General features: G+C 35.7%; 3 protein-coding genes across 7 annotated transcripts in view; 1 reads left to right on the forward strand and 2 right to left on the reverse strand.

Moving 5' to 3' along the window:
- Positions 1–2483: 2483 nt before the first annotated feature.
- On the reverse strand, positions 2484–6658 carry sec22bb (SEC22 homolog B, vesicle trafficking protein b). 2 transcript variants are annotated; one of them, XM_084087168.1, is made up of 6 exons: positions 6450–6647; positions 4769–4866; positions 4550–4659; positions 4069–4229; positions 3828–3974; positions 2484–3676 (listed from the first exon to the last, which is right to left on the reverse strand). In XM_084087168.1, exons 2-6 carry the CDS (start codon positions 4784–4786, stop codon positions 3522–3524), a joined length of 591 nt encoding a protein of 196 aa, XP_083943294.1. In that variant the 5' UTR covers positions 4787–4866; positions 6450–6647; the 3' UTR covers positions 2484–3521. The 2 variants fall into 2 exon arrangements, with proteins under 2 accessions (XP_083943294.1, XP_083943293.1); XM_084087167.1 differs by lacking the exon at positions 4769–4866 and having other exon boundaries at positions 6450–6658.
- A 1540-nt stretch (positions 6659–8198) lies between these two features.
- Positions 8199–13195, reverse strand: npl (N-acetylneuraminate pyruvate lyase (dihydrodipicolinate synthase)). Its single transcript, XM_084087361.1, has 12 exons — positions 13058–13195; positions 12792–12862; positions 12623–12696; positions 12435–12522; positions 11683–11740; positions 11379–11454; positions 11177–11269; positions 10857–11005; positions 10712–10758; positions 9704–9788; positions 9544–9583; positions 8199–8970 (listed from the first exon to the last, which is right to left on the reverse strand). The coding sequence occupies exons 2-12, from the start codon at positions 12857–12859 to the stop codon at positions 8825–8827; spliced, it is 924 nt and encodes a 307-aa protein (XP_083943487.1). The 5' UTR covers positions 12860–12862; positions 13058–13195; the 3' UTR covers positions 8199–8824.
- Positions 13196–14383: 1188 nt separating this feature from the next.
- Positions 14384–21631, forward strand: part of edem3 (ER degradation enhancer, mannosidase alpha-like 3) — a 13039-nt gene continuing 5791 nt past the window's right edge. For 3 of the 4 annotated variants that reach the window (XM_084087879.1, XM_084087880.1, XM_084087881.1), the window contains exons 1-11: positions 14384–15552; positions 15654–15699; positions 16841–16941; positions 17025–17064; positions 17166–17278; positions 17388–17538; positions 19462–19596; positions 20058–20163; positions 20285–20382; positions 21065–21190; positions 21266–21349. In XM_084087879.1, the coding sequence (XP_083944005.1) occupies positions 15446–15552; positions 15654–15699; positions 16841–16941; positions 17025–17064; positions 17166–17278; positions 17388–17538; positions 19462–19596; positions 20058–20163; positions 20285–20382; positions 21065–21190; positions 21266–21349 (1107 nt within the window). In that variant the 5' untranslated portion in view covers positions 14384–15445. The remainder of the gene's footprint in view (positions 15553–15653; positions 15700–16840; positions 16942–17024; positions 17065–17165; positions 17279–17387; positions 17539–19461; positions 19597–20057; positions 20164–20284; positions 20383–21064; positions 21191–21265; positions 21350–21631) is intronic. The other variant, XM_084087878.1, reaches the window with a different exon arrangement.

Here is a 21631-nt window from a genome sequence, read left to right on the forward strand (position 1 = left end):
CGTCAACCATTCTCCACCTATAATAATTTAGACTCCACCCATATGTGACATAATTTACCAGAAATTACATCATTGAGGCCTTTTTAACAGTGTTGTGTTGCATAAGATGGTATCATATCATAGTATCAAGTAGTATCATACTTTTTATTAATATTTTTTAGGCATATTATAGTCAAGGGAGGGTACTGTCAAGCTTAACAACTCAACCCTATCACATAAAAATGAAGATGGAAAATTATTTTTCAAAGTTTTATTTTAATCCATAAGTATATACAATGTACTTATTTCATTGCTGCCATATATGGTCTACTCTCCTACACTACAAGAGGAGCAGTGGCCATTTTGTACAGAAAACCTCAACCCTGTCACACTCAACCCTGTCACATATCTGTATATTTATCATTGTTTCGGGTTGAAAACTTGTGACAGGGTTGAGTTTTTCACTTAATTTATGGATCATTTTAATAAAAAATATTTAAAATAGTCATGTTTTGATGTAATAGTCATGTTTTGGCAAACACTGACAAGCATCTTATCTCAGAAATGGCAGCCACATCAGCAGCAGAAATCACATCAGCATCAGCAGCAGAAAGATAGTGTTATGCATGCAGATATGTTGATCCAGAAAGAAGAGCACAACATGAAAAAAAATTATAATAATAAAATTGAAGGCAATGCTCCCTTCAAACCGGTAACAGTCTTCAACCCATGTCCAAGGGCGTAGATTTGGTTTGAACATTGGGGGGGTTGAAGTTTGGCAATGCCTCCTTTTCATGTGATCATGGTATAAATATCGGGGGGGGGGGGTTGTAATGCATAGATTTAAATATTGGGGGGGTTATCTCCCCCCCCCCCCCACACACACAAATTACGCCCCTGCCCATGTCACACTATTCTCAACCTTGTCACAGAAACACAATTTGTCTATTTTTAACTTCAGTCTCCAAAAATTTGAAACAATTCATAAATATTACATTTATAGTTATTAAATTGTTATGAGGGACACATGAGCAGTAGGTAGTTTTATAGCAAGTTTTGAGTAAAACCCTCTTTAAAACAAGTCCATTTTGTCCGTTAAAGGGTTGAGAATAAAAGGAGTTTAAATCTGAAAACACTGAAATTAATAAAAGGTATATATATATATGTACCCTCACCACATGAGATCCAGTCATCCTCGGGGTGTTCACATAGAACGCCTTTTTTTACTTTTTTTTACGCAAAACAGCATAGGTACACAAGCGTTTTTATCTTAAAATGCGTCTGAAGCAGCAACGAGGCACGCCAAAACTATTAGACACATTAATCTTGCGCATGTATACATGTAAACTACTTTAAATCTACTTTTTAAACTAGCGCGGCCAAATGAAAAACACAATAAAAAAAAAACAGAGCCCATGGGGCAGGTGACATGATGCGATAGTCCTACTAGCAAAATACTATTGGCAGATAGCACACTTATGTCTCCAAGGTGTCTTTTAAAGAACACTGCCCCTGAAAGCATCTGTTTTGTACAATCATATGATAAGCATCTTTTTAAAAAGCAGTTTCCAAACCATAAACATAAAGACATTGACATAGGCGTGCTATCATGATTCAGATTAATACTTTACTTCCCATACAACTGAAAACTTAGTTGTAAAAATGTCGTATTTTAGGGATTTTTTTTTTTTTTTTTCACTGCAATGGACAAAGAACTACTGCTTCAGGTAGGTGATTGATGTCAGGTGAAGTCCACTGTCACAGCAGCAAACACAACTTAAAAAACAAAAACAAAGTATACCTTTAATTTGTGGCAATGATACCATTTCTTTAGGTATGATTGATGGTTACCTTGCATTGAGACATCTACTAGTCTAAAGATTAAAAACATTACATCCTAAAAATTATTTTAAGGTGTCTCTGTTACAGTGTAATAATATTTAAGAACTGAGTAATAATAATTAACTCAAAGTACTTACTATAGGGTTAGTTCCATGTAATTAAGCACAATGTATAGTAATTACTATAGTAACTACATGTAACGTGTTACAGACACTGTAAAATAAAGTGTTACGTAAAATGTCCCATTTCATTTCATTTTTTTTACCAAAAGCTATTGCTTCTGGTAGATTGCATGTCCCTTTAATGTCCCCCCCTCCTCCCTTTCAATAGTAATTATGACCAGACCACATGACATTTAACACATATGAAACATAACTTTTTAAGGATATCATGTTAGAAATCCCCATCCAAGTTCATGCTTTCCAATCGTAATTCTAAAGAACTAGTATGAACATTCATGTGAAATGAAACAAAATGAATGTCCTACTTTGGCAACGAAAACCCCAAAAGCCACAGGCCAATGATACAATTTCTTTAGGTATGATTGGCAGTGACCTTGTATTGAGACTAGTGCATCTACTACTTGTATCTACTAGTCCAAAGATTAAAAAAAACACTTATAAATGCCAGAGTGAACTGTAAAACAGAAAGAAAAGAGAAACTGAGTTTGAATCATTTTATTTATACTGTAGGTTTAGTAAGCTGAACAAATGCTCTTCTGATGAGCATTTTAGCCACATCTGGTTGGTACATGGACGCCTGGTTGGTTAGTGTGCGTTTAATTCTTCAATGCACGTACAATACAGACTAGTGTAAACTCTGAAAGAAAAAGCTGTAGTAACCCAAGTCAGATATCAACAACCATGCAAAAGTCAGGACCTCAGATCCAGATATACTGTTCTAAACCGCACTGGATTACATCTGACCCAAATTGAAAAAAGTGGCAGGCCACCACTCTGCCCTGACACTAGTTTCAATGATCTGGTCTGTATTGAGTAACTGGACATAACCGCAATCTCCTCACTGCAGTGCAAGTGTTGTTTGTTGGGCAACTTTTGCACCAAGAAAACAATAGAAAGTTCCATGAATGTACATTTGAAACAAATTCAAATTAAGACTCAATAACCACTCCATTTCATAAGGCTTTCAGAGATATGAGTTGAATTCTTGTATAAGTGGTTTATAGATAGGAGACTAACTGGGCGGACAGTACAATTATACATTTTGTGCTGATAGTTGGGGTACCAAAGCTGCCCCCCAAACTCCTCTTTCCAACCCACAATGTGCTAAAACTTCAAAACTGAATTAACATACTTCTGTTAAGGAATCATTAATTCATAGGTTTAGGATTCACTGCTGCTCTATGGTACTGTTATACAGTATATAAGATACATTTTCATGAACGGAGGGATTTCACAAAGACAAACAGGAAAGCACACTTTCATTCTCTCTCTCTTTCTTTCACTCACACACACCAAGCAAGCACAGACTTCTGTGTAGTTCATTAAACAGATACCAGTGAGGATCAGGCTAGGGATTCAACAGCCTGTTAGGAGGGAAAGTGCCGGATCCGACAGTCTTTAAGAACAGGCTGTGGCTTTTAAAACACAACGTGAGCTTGTCGTCATTTGAGAGTCCGTCTGCTTTTCACCCGTAACCCTCTCAAGAGCCTCTTCTTCCCTCCGCACATCCGTCACACCTCACAGCCACCAGAAGCGTATGTATACGATCAGCATGATGAAGAAGACTCCACCCGCAGCTAGCTTAGCGTACGTGGAGCGAGTGTTCAGGTACTTGGCGTCGCTTCTGTATTTCTTCGACAGGCTGGACAAGTTGCTGGCCTTCGAGTCCAACGCTGAGGAAAAAACATGAAGATGAGAAGAAATCTAAAAAATACAGTACAGAATTTTGCTCAGGGATCTTAAACCCTTTCAGGCCAATGACTTCTTTAATGAAATAAAATGTAATAAAAATTTGGGGGGCGAATCATCACAAGCGTTATTTACCAGATAAGGCCTCTCCCCGCTGCAGAACTTCTTCTATGTTGGCCACCATGATTCTCTGGACATCCTGTAGCTCTGTGTTGATGTTGCTCAGGTTCCTGCGTGCTCTGCTGTCGATATATGACTTTTTGGTCTTCTGAATATACGTATCTTTGGACAGATAGGAAGACAGAATTACAAGGTTGTCTCTTGATAGGAAGTAGATGAAACTCTGGCTATCGAGAGAGAGAGTGAGGGCTATTACCAAACTCTATGAAAGAGTAGGGCCTGGAGACCGTAGGCACCTTCTTGCCATGTTGTTCGTGAAACTCTGCCTGCAGATCTTCCAGATAACCGAAGGCTAGCTTTTTAGGAAACACGGCCTCACAGAGAACCAGATAGCAAACACCTTTCTCTATGACGTAGCTTTGAGAAGAGATGGGAAGAGACACATTTTATTAGCAATGGGTTTTATCCATCACATATTTTTGTGTAAATCTTGAAATCACAATTTTTACCTACTTATTATGAAAAAGGAAGAGAAAAGTTTTTCTATATATTTTTCTATTTTTGGAGCTGTGGTGTGCCAACTTTTATCTTCCCTTTTGCAACTCTTTGTGGTTGAGCACCCTCATTGAGCTTTTTACCCATTAGATGCGTGCACTGCGCACTTTGTGTTTGAACTTACTCATTATGATCAACTATTTTATCAGCTTCAGTGTAGTTTTAATATATTTTACACTTACTGAAAAGCCATTGATCCAGCTTCTAAGGTGCATCGATTGGGACTCTGTTCGTTTAGTTTGCGGAAGAGCTGTTTGGCTTGGCTCTGATATTGCTGGAGGTCTCGACCCATCTAAGAACAAAAGTACAAATTTATTAGATAACACACTTAATCTTACACTGATACATGATTTGACTCAATCCTCTTCAGAGGGATTTCACAAATCTAAAGGTGAACAAACCTTTTCACTTCCCTTCATGGCAGCATGAAAGGAGGAAACGTAAAGATGTTAGACCTTAATCGAACGGCTGCTGTTAAGGTAATGAAACTGCTGGGCACCTATTAGACACATTAACACCATTTGGAACAACTCTACAGAATTTTTTCATTATTTCTTCCAAATCTACCACAGCCCAAAACTTTGTCTTGGTCATCTAAACATCAACAACAGAGTTTTTACAAGCTAAAAATGAGAAACAAAGGAAATAAGCTGATTTGCAGTTTTTTTTTTGTTGCCACAAATACATAAAAGATGTTTTGCATCAGTTTATGGACAATTATAGCAGTTCAGCTGAACATAAAAAGTTACAGTTAAAAACAATACTGAGAGAAAAGTGACAACGCGAATCACACTCTTTTTGTTGAAAGGGAACAGATCATTTTAATTTAGGCTACACTTCTACAAGGTCATATCTGCCTACATAATTCTCTGGATTACAGAAATAGCACGTACACGCACAAATATAATTGAGAAAATTCTGTCATTGATTGCTTGTCCTCAAGTCATTCCAAACTAGGGATGATTTAACATACAATACCATTACAAGACGCACTTCACACTATAGCCTAACGTTAGTCTGTTCCTCACACAGACACACTTCTATACTCATATTTATCGTATGAGTATAGAAGATGTGGAGATGTGAAGCCCCTGGTCACTATACTTTATTTTTTAAATTGTACAGAAAAATAGAGCAATGAGCATTCTGCAAAATAGAGACACTCATTTTGTGTTACATAGAAGAAAGGTATACAGGTTTAGAGCAATATGAGTAAATGATGACAGAACTTTTCAGTGAATTATCCTTTTAAATACAGTCATTTTAAATCCTCATAGCATCGCCATCGTTATTAAATGAATAACGAACATGAAGTACAATTGAATTTTTGAGGAAATGTGCCTGAAACCGTTAATTTAGGGGTTTATCCTAAAGTGCTTGACTATAAACATATAAAAAAATCTATATGGAACAAATCATATCATACAAAAATGGTTTAAATGGGAAATACTGCAAATTTAGCGTTTATATGCAATAATATAGACGATGTTAAAAAGACTAAAAATGCCATTAAATAAATCAAGTAATTTGAAAATGAAGTCAGAAGAATAAAATTATGAAAACAATTATCAAAAATGTTTATGACGTTGTTAACTTATTTACTTGTGTGTAAACTATTCATTTAAAAAAAAAGGTTAATATTTAATAATGAGGGTGAAGACAAACGGAGTAAACCAGGTGCGAGTTCAAATCAAGACAGAAGAGGGCGCTGTTGCTGATCAAAACCACTCAAATTATACGGTTACATCTCATGATTAATGAACCATCTCTCTGTGTGACCAATTACAGCTTTCAGACTGAGAATTAACGATGGAGACTAATATAATAGATACAGATTTACTGTTAGGTTCCAAATAAAATATTTCAAATTAATGTAAACACTACAACGACGAATTAATGCAATCTAAGCTAATAACGGCCAGATTAAAAGCTCTCTGCTGTTGTGGATTACAATTCCGGACAACTATACACTTTTAGAAGAAAACGCCATGTTTTCAAGGCATTACTCTTTGATTTGTCACATCTACAGCACACATAGGCCTAGTGTAGATGATATAATCTGATAAATCACTGAGCTCATACCTGCTCATCCTCCTGCATTGAAGCGGCCAGCGGCAGTCCATCCGCCAGGCGCGCGATCATTGTCAGCAGCACCATTTTACTGTAATGTCAGATTTACACACAGCAGGTGTGTGTGGAGCGGTTAACAGCTGTGAAAATATCTGTGTCTGGATTACAGCTTCACAACACTCCTCCGGAGTCCGTACACTACGCTGAGCTGGCCGGAAATACGTGAATATGCGGCGTCACCGTATTATTGTCCCGCAGCGTTTTACTTTTTTAAACCACTATCTTTGGTTCCGCACATATGATTGGGGATTATATATGATTATACGTTGCTTTATAATTAATGATTTAGATCTGAGATATCTAATATTTTGTTTGGGTGTTTACCAGTCTACCGGGTATAACGTCCTATCTAACAAGAGTTGACACGTAGATTGCCTCAGTTAACCCATTATGGCCAGGTTTCACAGACAGGGTTTAGACTAAACCATGATTAGGCCTTAGTTAAATTAGGACATTTAAGTAGCTTTTATGAACATGCCTTAGAAAAAAACACACAGACAAAACAATGTTGTTGAGTCAAAACAATGGCACTTACATATTTTAAGATATGTCAGTGCAAGTTGCTTTCAGTTAAAACAGCTCAAACAGTAATCTCTCCTTCCTCTCCTGCATTTTAGTGTGGGACTAGGTTTACCTTGTCTGTGAAACCGGGGGTATATGTCCACCATGGAATATTTATTTACACAATTTTACATAAATATATTTACATTCATTTCTCGACATAAAATAGCTGAAACAAAAGAACTAAAAACAATTATGCAATATTTGTGTGCCTTCTGTGTTTCAGCTCCACAACATCACTGAGATTTTATCCTAACCTTAGATATTGAACTTGCCTGAGGCAATATTTAAAAATCGTGGACTTTATTATTTCTGACTCCCCCAAAAATCACATCAGTTGCCCATTACATGTTGAATACACAAACAGATATCAACGTCTTGAAAAAAGATTAATAAAGTGTTGTTGTGTTGTGATAAATCATAACTCAACAACTCCATTTAGTTATTAATCGTTTTTCTATTTCTACACACGTCTGCCATGTGAAAAACATTAATGGATACATTTCCAAAAATACCAGAGGAAGGGATGTATAAAAACGGATTAAATTTGAGATGCCATAGATGTTACACAAGATGTGTATCTTGTAAAAAAGTAAAAAGTGTATCCACAATAGTATGTGTCCAGTTAAAGAAAAACAGTCTCTAATTTTATTCAGACAGCTTTTTCTAGAGGAAATGTGGTCATGACATGAACTTTAAATGTTTCTGTCGCAGACACTTTAGCTTCCTTTACTTGCATTCTCACTGAGAGGAAATAGCACGTGTTGTTCCTGCTGCTGCAGCTGATAAATGTTCTGTGAAGTCAGCACTAAAACCACTCATTAGGTGATGATAGCACAGTCCAGTGTGTCCTCATTCCTGAAATACTAGTAAAACATAACATACCACCCCTACACTGTTTCCACAGGTACTTGAGACTTTCATATAGGTTTGTCAACTTAAGTGTGAGTAAACAATAGCCAGAATTTTAATTTGTGGGTGAACTATCCCTTTAAGCAGATATTAGGCAGTCTTCAATGCGTGAGGTAAATCCTAGGGCTCTCTAACAATAAACTGGAAAGGCTAGAGAAAATATGGTAAGAACGGGCAGATTTCAGGCTATTATGAGGTTGAATTAGAACTTCAAAGGAATATCTTGCATTGAATTTTGAATAATAATCTTTATTCAGTTAATTTCAAGATATAAAAATGTCCCTTTTTGTATTTGGAAATATACAAATATGCAAACATAAGAAACTTTTGTTTCATGCTAATGGTCCATTTACAATTACATCAGCACCAGCCAAAGGAGTGTAATTAATATAGTATTAAAGAATATGTATAAAAAACAAAAAAAATGTTAAAGATATGTTTCATGTTGTGAAATGTTTGTTGAAATGTTTTATATGTGTGTGCTTTCCCACATGTAAGCATAAGACAAGAAAAAACAAAACGTACAAAAAAATTGGATTTAGGTATAGAAGATGAGGATTATTCTTAAATCTTTTGGGTAATTCAAGTAGGTTCATTAAAATTGCTAGTTTCATTGCAATGTTATTATATATATATATAAAGTAAATGCTACAGATTTAATATATGCATTTACAACATATGAAACATTAAAAAAGGAAAATCAAGTATAATGTATGAAATGTAAAAAGCAAGCAAATATAAGACACAGTACATTAAAATGCTGTAGTGTGAAGAACAGTTTACAGCTCGATAACAATACAAACCATTTTTTTGGTGCAATTTCATGTAGGTTCACTGAAATTTCTACTTTTATTTTAATGTCTCTGAGAGAAGTCCTTGATTTTCTGTGCTATAGCCTGGGCCTTTGAGACGGGGCACGGCAGCAGCGGGAGTCGGGGAGGACCCAGCACTAACCCTGACACTTCACTCATCACCTGCTTATTCACACCCACATCAAAACCTGCAGAGCAAACATGATGAAATAAAGTTAAATCAAAAGTACCATTTACACAACAACAACAAAAGCAATGTCTTACTGACACCTCCCAGCTGTACTGGGAATACAATACCATTCAAAAGTTTGGGGTCAGTAGAATTTTATATTTTAAAGAAATTAAGAATTGTATTCGGCAAGGACTTATTAAACTGATCAAAAGTGACAGTCAAGGGATTTATAATGTTACAAAAGATTTCTATTTTAAAAAAATGTGTCACGGTTTCCAAAAAATTATTAAGCAGCACAATTGTTTTCAATATTGCTTAAAAAAAATAATATAAATTCAGCATATTACAAGGATCACATGACACTGAAGACTTGAGTAATGGCTAATTAAATTTTTGCATTGCAATCACAGGAATAAATTGCATTATAAAATATATTAAAATAGAAAACCGTTATTTTTAATTGCAATAATCTTTCACATGTTTTACTCTATTTTTTATCTAATAAATGCTGCCTTGGTGAGCATAAGAAACTTCTTTCAAAAATCTTACAAACCCCGAACATTTGAAAGGCGCAAAACAGTCAACTCACCAAGGTTCTTAGCAAATGTGATGACCTCCATAAATTCAAGCTGTAAACAGAAGCAAATTCATTAACCTGAATATTAATTCATTAACCTGAACACACGCTGATGAAGTAAAAACAGTCCAAAAGCACTAAATGAGAAATGTACATGGGAAGAATGATGTACCTGCAGGGCTCTGGACTGCATGTGGTTGCAGTTATCAAAAGCAGAAAGCATCTGGTTCACTATGAGTCCGAGGTAGTTATATGTGCTGGAGAGGATAGAGAGAGTGTTGCATGGTCTTCAGCAATGCATTATTTATAGGTAAAGTTTTTTAAGCTACTGTTTTTCAATCAAATCAGCCACAGGAGACACTGAATGACACAATAGCTATGTTTCCATCCACCTACTTTTATGCGAATTTTGGGATATTTCATAAAATAAAAAAATTAAAAAATTCTGGATGGAAACATAAAAGGTGCAAAAATTCTGGAAAAATGTACATTCAAAAAAAATTATGCGCACAATAGAGGTGGATAATTTCTTTTTTTATCAGACAAGAACACATGCACATAAACTATGATGGAAACACATTTACCAAATAAATCTCTCGATGCGCAACAGAAACTCATGTGACTGCCTCAACAGAGGATGTGATTGGACAACTGCACTAACCAGTGAATCAATTTCATTGCACAGCATCTCAAATGTTGGCTTGATCATTCTGAAATGCCTCAAGCAAAGTCTGTCATCAGAATGATTTGGTATAACGACCTGCCAGAAGTGTCTCACACGATTGCGTTTCAAAGCACCATTCATTTGTCTCCGAATGCAAGATAACATTACAGTGTTTATAGAATTTTGCCTGTGCGCTCTGAGGCACAAGTCATTTATGATGTACAAAAAAATATATATATATACATTTTAATTACGATATTTTGCACCAGTTTTCCATAAAGTGATGATTTTGTTCACGTGAACATATGGTATGGAAACTGTGCTTTACTCTTAAAGGTTTTATGAGATATTCCAATTTTACACAGAAGTTAAATGTGCAACTTTGTATGGAAACATAGCTAATGTATTATCAGGAACCACAGCGAGACCACAGAAAGAAAAACAGTGAAAGGGCATGCATTTTTGCCAACTGAGGCCAGAGAAAGAGTTGTAAGATGCCATGATGTTGGCACTCACCTTCCTACTGCTCCATGAACACCCAGTACCAAAGCTCCCAAGAGTTGCTGTGTAACAAAGTGTGAAGTAAAACATATAAAATCAAAACCGCAAGTTATATAAATGTGACACTAGCAGGAAAAATACAGTAGAGGTGATTTCATACCTCATCTACTCCGAACAAGACAGACCATTTATGGGACTGACAGTAACAGACACACTGTCCGAGATCCCTCAGGTCAGTCCCGCTGTATTTCACTCCCTGAAATGAGGGGATCATCTGCTCTATCCCATTTAGCACATCAGCTGCCTCCACTGAAGAAAAAAATAAAGAGGAAAGGAAACCACAGTCTGAACCACAGAAGTCAATCTCTCACATGTGAATCTGACTCATTCAAAAATGTAGTACTGTGCAATTCTAAAGAATTCACAAAGTTGTAAGTGTTTTGACTGCCAGTAATGATGACGACATGGGGATGCACTTACATTCAACGCCGGTCATGCCTGGAATATGATAATAATACATTGGAACATCTGGAGCAGAGGTGCTCACTTCCTTTATAAACAACCTCAATGCATCTGTGAAAAGAGGAAGGTCATTTGTTTTATGAAAATCATACAAAAGCACACTTGGTAATACCTTTAACATACTATTAATTAAAAAGAGTTTAGAAAAAGGGGATAAAACCTGCATTAACGGGTTTGAAAAAGGAAGGAGAGATTACTGCTATGCCATCGGCCCCTATACTGGCAGCATGCCGAGCCTGAAGGAAAGTAAAAAACATCCACTCAGCATTTTAAATGGTCACGAGGAGGGAATTAGCTGTTTATCTGCATGTGCTGTAACACGAATGGATAAACTGCGAATGGGAGGAAAATATATAACAGCGGGACTGCGGTTATGAAAATGGAAGAGTGCATAAAGAACAGTGGTATACGCATGAAAGATGCAGATAATGCATGTAAAAGGGGATGTGAAGCAGTGTGCTTACCAGTTCTTGAGAGTCTTTTATACTCGTGCAGCCAACATGAACAACCACTTGCTCGAGCCTGAACACAACACATACAGTATAAAGAAATTAAACATCTGGCATGTGTATTAGGGTGTTTCCTAACCTATAAACAAATTTGGCCTTGTGAACCTTTAAAAAATAAACTGTCCACTAATAGTGTCAATCAGTGGACATACGTATTGCATCACTGGAGAACTGCGTTATTTTTGCCAATTCCCCCTGAATAATCTTTAAAAATGTCCACCACATATGTAGCTTAACTGCTAGCAACACCAGTCATGAAGTCATTAAAAGTCTTGCTAATTTCATAGCTAGAAATGGATGTATCCTAAACACACACAATTATTTACACTTCATATAATTTGACATTATTACTCATTAGGAGTAAAACTGCTGGTCGTGGTGGAAATGTAAAAAAGTAAGTGAATCATTTTCAAACTGAGTATGATTTTTTTTTCTCCCACTTTTTGTTTAGATTTTTATCATTTTCAAATTCAAATTCATATTTCAAATTTCTTAAAATAGTATGTCTGGGTCAGCAAAATCTATACAAGAAATAAATGTGAGAAGTAGTAGAAAATAAACGATGAAGGCATAGTAAACAAAATGCTTAATGTGCCCATCACAAGTTCTTCTGTTAAAATAATGTCAAAATTCAGTTACTTTTATAACCCCTGGGACATAATCATTACCCATAGATGTATAAACTCCATAAACATGCAATAACTCACTTGCCCTTTCCATGTTGGCACCAAGCTGTAGCAATCTGCTTCCTTTCGTCCACAGTTAGAGAACAGCCCTCGCCTGTTGTGCCGTTAACTACCAAAAACAAAGTGCTTTAGATTACAAATAACATAAATGACAAAACATGCTGCCTTATTCCCCAAAATATTTGATTAAATTAATAGGTTTGACTTACCAAACACACTCTTGACATTCTGTTTTTCTATTAGGTAATCAATGTATGGTCCAATTACAGAGAGATTGAGCTCCCTAAAAACAAGCAAAAGTTGAATATCAATGACCAAATCACTGCACGCCAGGTATATGATTGTGTAAAGCTTGGATTGAGGAATGAAGTATTTCACCCTTCTGCAGTAAGTGGTGTGAATGTAGCTGCCACGAGACCAGTGAGCTTTTTCACACTTCGAGACATTCTCTGCATACACAACAACGAGAAACCGTCAATGTGTATTATTGAAACGTCAAAGCCTACTGACCAATTCCATTCACACGACATGTCATACATGTAATGCAATCAGATTTTAAATCGGTCCAGAAAAAGTCACAAGTTCTATTATTTTCCGAACAAATACATTTGAATTCAGTCCACAATTAAAAGACAGTCGCTTACCTTCCTCTTTCATTGGCTAAAAGCTTTCAACTCGGGTACTCGTTGTACTACTACACTTTTTTTGTAGTTCTACATGACGTCAATGCACGAGCCAATCATGTGATGCAGCTTCTTCTTCTTCTTTGAGATTTTATTGGCGGTTGACAAACAACAAAATGGTGTATTACCGCCACCGACTGGTATGGAGCGTGGATCAAAATTACATTTTTATATCCTCTCCCACAAATTAGTTATTTTAAGATACTGAAAAATAAAACTATTTCCCGAGTTATTTTGTAAAATACTTTCTGACATGTTCCACAGTTTCTTCTTGCCCACAAAATTCACACCTTCCCGTATCATGTTTACCCATTTTATAAAGTACTGTTTAGTCTTGTATGTTCAAATCTCATCCTTGATATTATTATCTCATCTCTCCTGTTTTTCCTTCACTTCTCATCTCTCCTACTTTCGTTTGAATTCTGTAAAATCATCGACCTTTCTTCTCCATATCCCATTGTTTTTGCCACCCAACCTTTCCTTAATAATACTCTTGATTTCATTCTTACTTATACTAACACTTATGTTAATGTCGTTATTTTTTATGGCTTCTTTTGCTGCCTTATCTGCCATTTCATTTCCTTGGATACCAATATGTGCGGGTACCCATAAAAATATCACTGTAAGTCCCATCAAATGTTTGCTGTATTTCTTTTAAAATGTCTGGTCTACTTTCCGAATTACTATATTGTAAGCTAACCAATGATGAACTTGAGTTTGAACAAACAACTGATTTCAAAGGTCTTATCTCCTCTATCCACTGTGTTGCTAAAAATAGTGCAATCATTTCCCCTGTATAAACAGATAACTCATCACTGATCCTTTTCCTTAAAGTCCTCCTAAACTCTGGAACAGTAAAAGCAACTCATATCTTATTGTCTATACTTTTTGATGCAACTTAAGCACTTGTTGCTACATCTTGAAAAGTAAAATATGTGATATATTAGGCAGTTACTTATTTATTACAGTTATTACTTATTTAGCCTATTATTTATTACTGTTACTAATTTTATTTAGAGGACTTGTATGCATTACATATGTGTTGTTATGATTTTTTATTTTTTTTAAAGCAGACAATGATAAGGCGTGTACTTTCAGTAAGATGAATAAGAAATATATCTTCTTTTGGGATTTTTTACTATTCATATTTTCATTTTATTATATTTGTAATATATATATATATATATATATATATATTAAAAACGTAAAAAGTTCGCTAGCAAGGCATGCTGGGAACTGTAGTTTCTGCACCACACCGTTTACGGGGCGTGTACGCTCGGCCCGGATGCGGATGTTGTCGTCTGCCCGTAAGACAGGAGATGATTTTCATTCACTCAGCGATTCTGAGAGAGACCTGTGGCCCTTTGCATTTACACCTGACATAAAATAACTCTTACGAGGAATATTTTTATTGGTCGGAATCTAGGAGCTGAATGGACCATCTTGTCACTCGTGGATGATCGAAGATTTAAGATGTTCTTTCCGCTAGTTACAGCAGCGTTATTGCTACAAAAACAAATGCCCAGTGGTGCCGATCTGTCATCGACGGGTTAGCCGGCGAGCTAAACAACAAAGCGTGACGGGGTTAAGAAATCTTTTTTCATCAAATCATCTTGACAACAACATTTCGCTGGATATTTTATTTTTGAATAACGCCGTAGCATTTTCTACATGGGTTAAACTTGTTTTTAGTATCACGAAGATGGGATTGGGACCCGCATACTATCTAACTAATTGCAATCAGTTCTATTAGGATCAATACGATGCGTTCTCTCCTTCTTTCTGGAGTTGTAAACTGCTGATCGTGTCACCCATGGTGATGGTTGCTATTAGAGTCAAAGCATCTTTTTCCATGGCACCATCTGGAGCTCTTCTCGAGCCTGTCTCTGCTGGGGATCTACAGTGATGCAATTTTGTTGTTGTTTTATAACTGATACTCAATAGAGAATAGCATGCCGATGTGTCACATGTTATCAAGGTGACAGTCAGGTGTGGCAACAACAGCTGACTGACCAACACTAATGAAAAGTGACTTGATCTGTGTTCCTTCCTTAGTCATTTTGTAATAGACACTAAAAGCATCTCAGAAATGCACCAGAGCTGCATTCATCCAAGAGAGACGTTTAACGTTAGATAAGAACAGGAACTGTAAAGTTATTGAGCTGGAACATTGAATGTATTCAAATTCTGTGGGTGTTACTGAATCATATTTTTCACATTCAATTTGAAAATGATGGACCAGAAGTGCAACTCTAACTTGGTGCTAAATAAACATATCTAAGGCAGGAAAGAGTTGCCTTGAAGATTGGAAGCAGTCCGTTGTGAAACCGGTGGATTGGAGCCGTGCGGATGCTTCATTCTGCAACTATGTTGCCTGCTTTTTTGCTGCTGTTTTTTATGGGAACCTCCATCAGGTTATCAGAGACCATGAGCAGAGATGAGAGGAACAAACTGAGGTATGTGTCTATGTGAGGACATTTGAAAATTTGAATTGCTTGCCACATGAATGATTCCATATGGTGTTTTTCTTAACTTAAGAAATGCTTTTGCTTCTCAGGAACCAAGTGGTGGAAATGTTTGACCACGCTTATCAGAACTACATGGTATGTACACAGTGACTAATAACTTTACTTAGCTGGGTACACATGGAAGTTTTAATCCTACTTTTCCATGGCAGCATCCAAAGTTACGTGTGTAGTTTTTCTATGTTAGTATTTTAAATGTTGAAAGAAGTCTCTTATGTTCACCAAGGCTTATGTTCACCTAAATAAATGTTTTCTATTGTAATGTATTTTAAAATAGAATTCATTCCTTTGATGGCAAAGCTGAATTTTATATCATTACTCCAGTCTTCAGTGTCACATGATCCTTCAGAGATCATTCTAATATACTGATTTCGGTCCTCAATAAATATTTCTTATTATTATCAATGTTGAAAACAGTTGTGCTGCTTAATATTTTTGTGGAAACCATGATACTTTTTAAAGGAATCTTTTATGATAGGAAAGTAAAGCATAACAGCATTTATTTGAAGTAGAACTCTTTTGTAACATTATAAATGCTTTACTGTCGCTATTGACCAATTTAATGCATCCTTGCTGAAAGTATAGCTACATTTCTTTATCTGCATTTCTGGTCACACTTTATTTTCATGTGCAGTTGTTACAGTGTAATTATACAGATAAGTTCTGAGTAATATTAATTATTAACGTACTTATAGGTTTAGTATATTATTAAGGTTTGGCTTGATGTTAATTGCATGTAATAAATTATGCATAATTTACTGTTATTACACACTGTTCACGTGTAACTACGGCACATTGAAATAACATTTCTTTCTATAGAATTCCGAAAATTTTTATTTATTTATTTTTCTACATTGAATGTCAGTAGGGTCCAGTGTTGTTTTGGACCCCATTGACTATCAGTGTATGGACAAACACTTTTGAAACATTCTTCAAAATATGTTATATAGAACAATTATAGATATTTTATATAGAAAGTAATATAGATTTGTAACAACATGAGGGTTATGTAATGATGCTTGAATATTTATTTATGGATGAATTATCCCTTTAACATTGCATTTGCTGATAAATGTTCCTGACAAAAAAACAAAACAAATAAAAAAACAGGGGTGTTGCGAGGATAGGGGAAGGCAGATTAATGTTTGAGAGAACGGCATTATAATTAAAATCTGCCTGGTTTCATCTAATTTCATCTCTGTTCTTTTCATTTTAACAGGACCATGCCTACCCCGCAGACGAGCTGATGCCTTTGACTTGTCGTGGGCGAGTGCGTGGACTAGAGCCCAGTCGAGGGGATATAGATGATGCCCTGGGGATGTAAGTCAGTTGGAGATGTGTTAAAATTATTTTTAAATGAATGTCAAAAACTGAGATGAAAACATGTTTTCCTGTTCCGTCAGGTTCTCCCTCACGCTCATCGACACTCTTGACACTCTAGCAGTGAGTAACATCTCAAACAGAACTTGAAACCTCTTGCAAACACTCATATTTACAGTTAAGCCCAAAGTTGTTTGCTTATGATCTTATCTGACATCTCACAGCTGTTAAATAAGACGGTGGAGTTTGAGGAAGCAGTGAAGAGAGTACTGAAGGATGTACGGTTGGATAATGACATTGTGGTGTCTGTATTCGAGACCAACATCCGGGTGCTGGGGTGAGTAAGACATCTCTGTCAAGAGGTTCAAAGTGGACTGACGTACATTTCAAATCTGTCTAGTAAATTGTGGCTGTTTTGCTTGTGTAATACTTTACTGTTCTTTTAGTGGGCTGCTGGGAGGCCATTCCATGGCCATCATGTTGAAAGAAAGTGGGCAAATGCTCTGGTACCAGAATGAGCTGCTGCACATGGCTAAAGATCTTGGACTCAGACTGCTACCTGCATTTAACACCAGCAGTGGCCTGCCTTACCCTAGAGTGAGTGAAAGCACGCTTGTACATGCATTGCATATGCAATATGATTGATTAAATGTCATCATGAAAATATGCTGTACATGAAATGTTTATTTTTTATTTTTTATTTGTTTTGTTTGCGAGCATTTATCTTTATGCCTATACAGTATACACACACCACACACACATTCAGACAATTTCTGTTGATTCGGCTGTTCTGGGCTTTGCATTGGTTTGTTGCATGTCTGCCTTAGTGAAATGAACTCTGTGACATCCCACAATGGCTGTACGTGTCATCGACAGCATGACCGCCCCTTTTACAGTTCACAGCTGTTAGTTTATTTTACAGACCTTCAGTTACAAAGCGTTCTCAACTTATTACATGTCTCTCTGGAATACCTGATTCTGATTGGTCCATCACAGCATTCTGCAAATTGTTTTTATAGTGACCTCTAAATGGAATATGTGACCCTGGACCACAAAACCAGTCACATGGGTCATTTTTTTGAAATTGAGATGTATACATCATCTGGAAGCTGGATAAATAAGCTTTCCATTGATGTATGGTTTGTTAGGATAGGACAATAATTGGCTGAGATACACCTATTTGAAAATCTGGAATCTGAGGGAGCAAAAAAGTCGAAACATTGAGAAAATCGCCCTTAAAGTTGTCCATTTATGTTCACGATTTTGCTGCATTCACTCACAAAAATAAATGTTTTATATATTTACGGTAGGAAATTTACAAAATATCTTCATGGAACATGATCTTTACTTTATATCCTAATGATTTTTGGCATAAAAGAAAAATCAATAATTTTGACCCATACAATGTATTGTTGGCTATTGCCACAAATATACCCGTGCGACATGTGACTGGTTTTGTGATCCAGGGTCACATATTGTCTAGTAAGGAAACAGATTTCCTGCATAGAGCTATGCTAATTTGATATTCTTGTGTAATATTCCGCAGCTGCTTTATTCTCAAATAATAAAATCATTTGGTAACACTTTACAATAAGGTTTAATTTGTTAACATTAGTTAACATGAACTAACAATTAACAATACTTCTACAATGTTTATTCATCTTTATTAATGTTAATCTCAACATTTACTAATGCATTTTTAAGAAAGGTTGTATTTGTTAACATTAGTCATTAATGCACTGTGAACTAACATGAACATGACATTTTTTTTAACTAACATTAACAACGGTTAATAAATGCTGTGAAAATATATTGCTCATTGTTAGTTCATGTTAGTTAGAGCATTAGCTAATGATAACCAATGAGACCTTATTAACGTGTTACCAATAATCCTTATTTAATAGTTAAATAACCTACTTTAATGTAATTCTGTTAACTCTAATGTCCACTTTAATGTTAATCCCCCATTATTTATTTGAAATAATTCATACTTTTATTTAGCAAGGACACATAAAATAATTATCAAAAGTGACAAAGACATTGCTGGTCTTTTGAACTTTCTGTTAATTAAAGTATTCAGAAAAAGTTGTATCACAGGTTTCAAAAATATATTAAGCAGCGAAAACTGTTCTCAACATTGGTAATAAAAAGAAATGATACTTGAGCACTAAATCAGCATATTTTAATAATTTCTGAAGGATCATGTGACACTGAAGACTGGAATAATGGCTGCTGAAAATTCAGCTGTGCCTTCACAGGAATAAATTACATTTTAATATATATTCAAATACAAAACATTTATTTTAAATTGTAATAATATTTAACAATATTACTGTATTTTTAATCAAATCAAATAAATGCAGCCTTGGTGAGCAGAAGAGACGTCTTTCAAAAACACACACACACACAAAAAAAATACCGACCCCATACTTTTGAACAGTAGTGTATATTAAAATAAATCCTGCTGGGGAATATTCTCCCTTGATTATGACTCTGATTAATGATTGGCTGCATTTACAGGTGAACCTGCGTTATGGAGTCCGTGGACCTGAGACCCGTACAGGCACCGAAACGGACACCTGCACCGCCTGTGCCGGGACAATCATCCTTGAATTTGCAGCCTTGAGCCGCTTTACTGGAGACCCTACATTTGAGGTGAAATATTACAATGGCTTCATGTTGCAAATTTGAACTAATGTCACTTTTGTTGAGTTTCTGAAGTTATAACATTCAGAAATGTCCTTATTTAACCTCCAGAGAAATGTTTGAAAACCTTGCGTTCTGTATAATTCATGTTGACCAAAGCATTTAAGGTCACCAAGCTAGTAGAAACTGATTGTTTTGTAACAAACTAACAATGGAGCACTGACGTCATTTCGGCCTAAAGTGTTGATTCCTGGAATGTTTGTACACATTCAGTCTACAGAATTACAACATGGATCTCTTATGACATAACTGTGCCATTTGTAAGACACACATCATTAGCCGTTGTGTTGTGCACTATGAAAAGTATTATGAGGTCAGGAATGTTCTCATTTTGTGTGGTGAAAGAGACTTAAAATGACTAAATATATAATAAATTGGCCAGAATTTACAACTCATTGTATTGTTCGCAGGCTCATGCGAGAAGGGCTCTTGACTTCCTTTGGGAAAAGAGACAGAGGAACAGTAATCTAGTGGGAACGACCATCAACATTCACTCAGGAGAGTGGGTCCGCAGGGGTGAGGCTAAACTATAGTCAACAACCCACCCAAAACATAAAACAACTGTGCTCATATACAGACAAATAAGGTAAAAGTCAAGTCAGAATCATGATTTTTTTTGTCATCGTTCCCTTAACAGACAGTGGAGTTGGAGCAGGCATAGATTCCTATTATGAGTACTTGATGAAGGCTTATGTATTACTGGGTGATGACCAATATCTGCATCGCTTTAACACTGTGAGTATCACTCATTCTTTTGTTAAAGACATCATAATCTCCTTTTCGGCTTGCGTCACCAAGCCGTCTTATTTTTCAAGCCCTTTCCTCTAAACACCTGTCATATTTAGACAACTTTGCTAATTCAATCAATCCCAGATGGATAAAATGAAGTCCCACCACCCTAGGATTTTCCAAACACCATTTTAGATTTACTTTAAAGAGTATTTTAACATTTTGAACAAGTATTTTTTAATTTATTTATTTATTCATTAATTTCTTTGTAGACTGGAGTAGATTATATATTTTGAATTATTATTTTTCTATTTATTTTATTACACATTTATGAATTCATTTATAACTATTATTATTATTTTAGATTGAATTGCAATAGTTTGAATTATTTTTATATTCCATTTACTTGTTTATTTTGGTAGACTAGAGTAGATTGTGCATTTTAACATTATGATTTATTATTTTTATATTTCTTTTATTGCTCTATTTATTTATAATTGTATTTTTTTTATACTTATTTTATAATTGGATCATTCATTTTATTCAGAATAGAAGCCCTGGAACATGTTGCCTGTAATTGTAGGGTCCAAAATAATTTTTCATACTTTGTTTTGCCTGCCATGAAATTACGGGTCTCTTTATCTTGTTTCTGTATTCATGAATTGTGATCGTTTGACATATTTTTCAGCACTATGCATCCATTATGAAGTACATCAGCCAACCACCTCTGCTACTGGACGTCCACATCCACAAACCCCTGCTGCCGGCCCGCACCTGGATGGACTCCTTGCTAGCCTTTTTCCCAGGATTGCAGGTGAGAAATCAGTGAGGTCATTGTCTCTCTGAGTTTGCTATGAATATCCAAACATAAGAGTTTTGCTCTTTGCAGGTTTTAAAGGGAGATATCCGGCCAGCCATAGAGACGCATGAAATGCTTTATCAGGTTACCAAGAAACACAACTTCCTTCCTGAGGTAGATCCTCTTTTCAGCTGTCTGTCTTTTGAATATCATCACGGTCAATTCAATTCAATTCAGTTCAATTAAAGCTTTATTTGTCATAGCATAAATACAGTGTATTATTTAACACAACGGAATTGCAGGTGCTACTCCAGATCAGTGCTTTTAAAAAATAAATAATTAATAAAATATGTACTAATTAATAAATATGTATCAAAGAAACACCCCCCATCCCTTACATACAATTCACTCTCTCTTTTTTTTTTTTTGGTTTATAAACTCTTCTTGACTGCCCCT

This window comes from Abramis brama, assembly GCF_963993115.1.
Source record: "Abramis brama genome assembly, chromosome: 16".
Lineage (NCBI taxonomy): Eukaryota > Metazoa > Chordata > Actinopteri > Cypriniformes > Leuciscidae > Abramis > Abramis brama.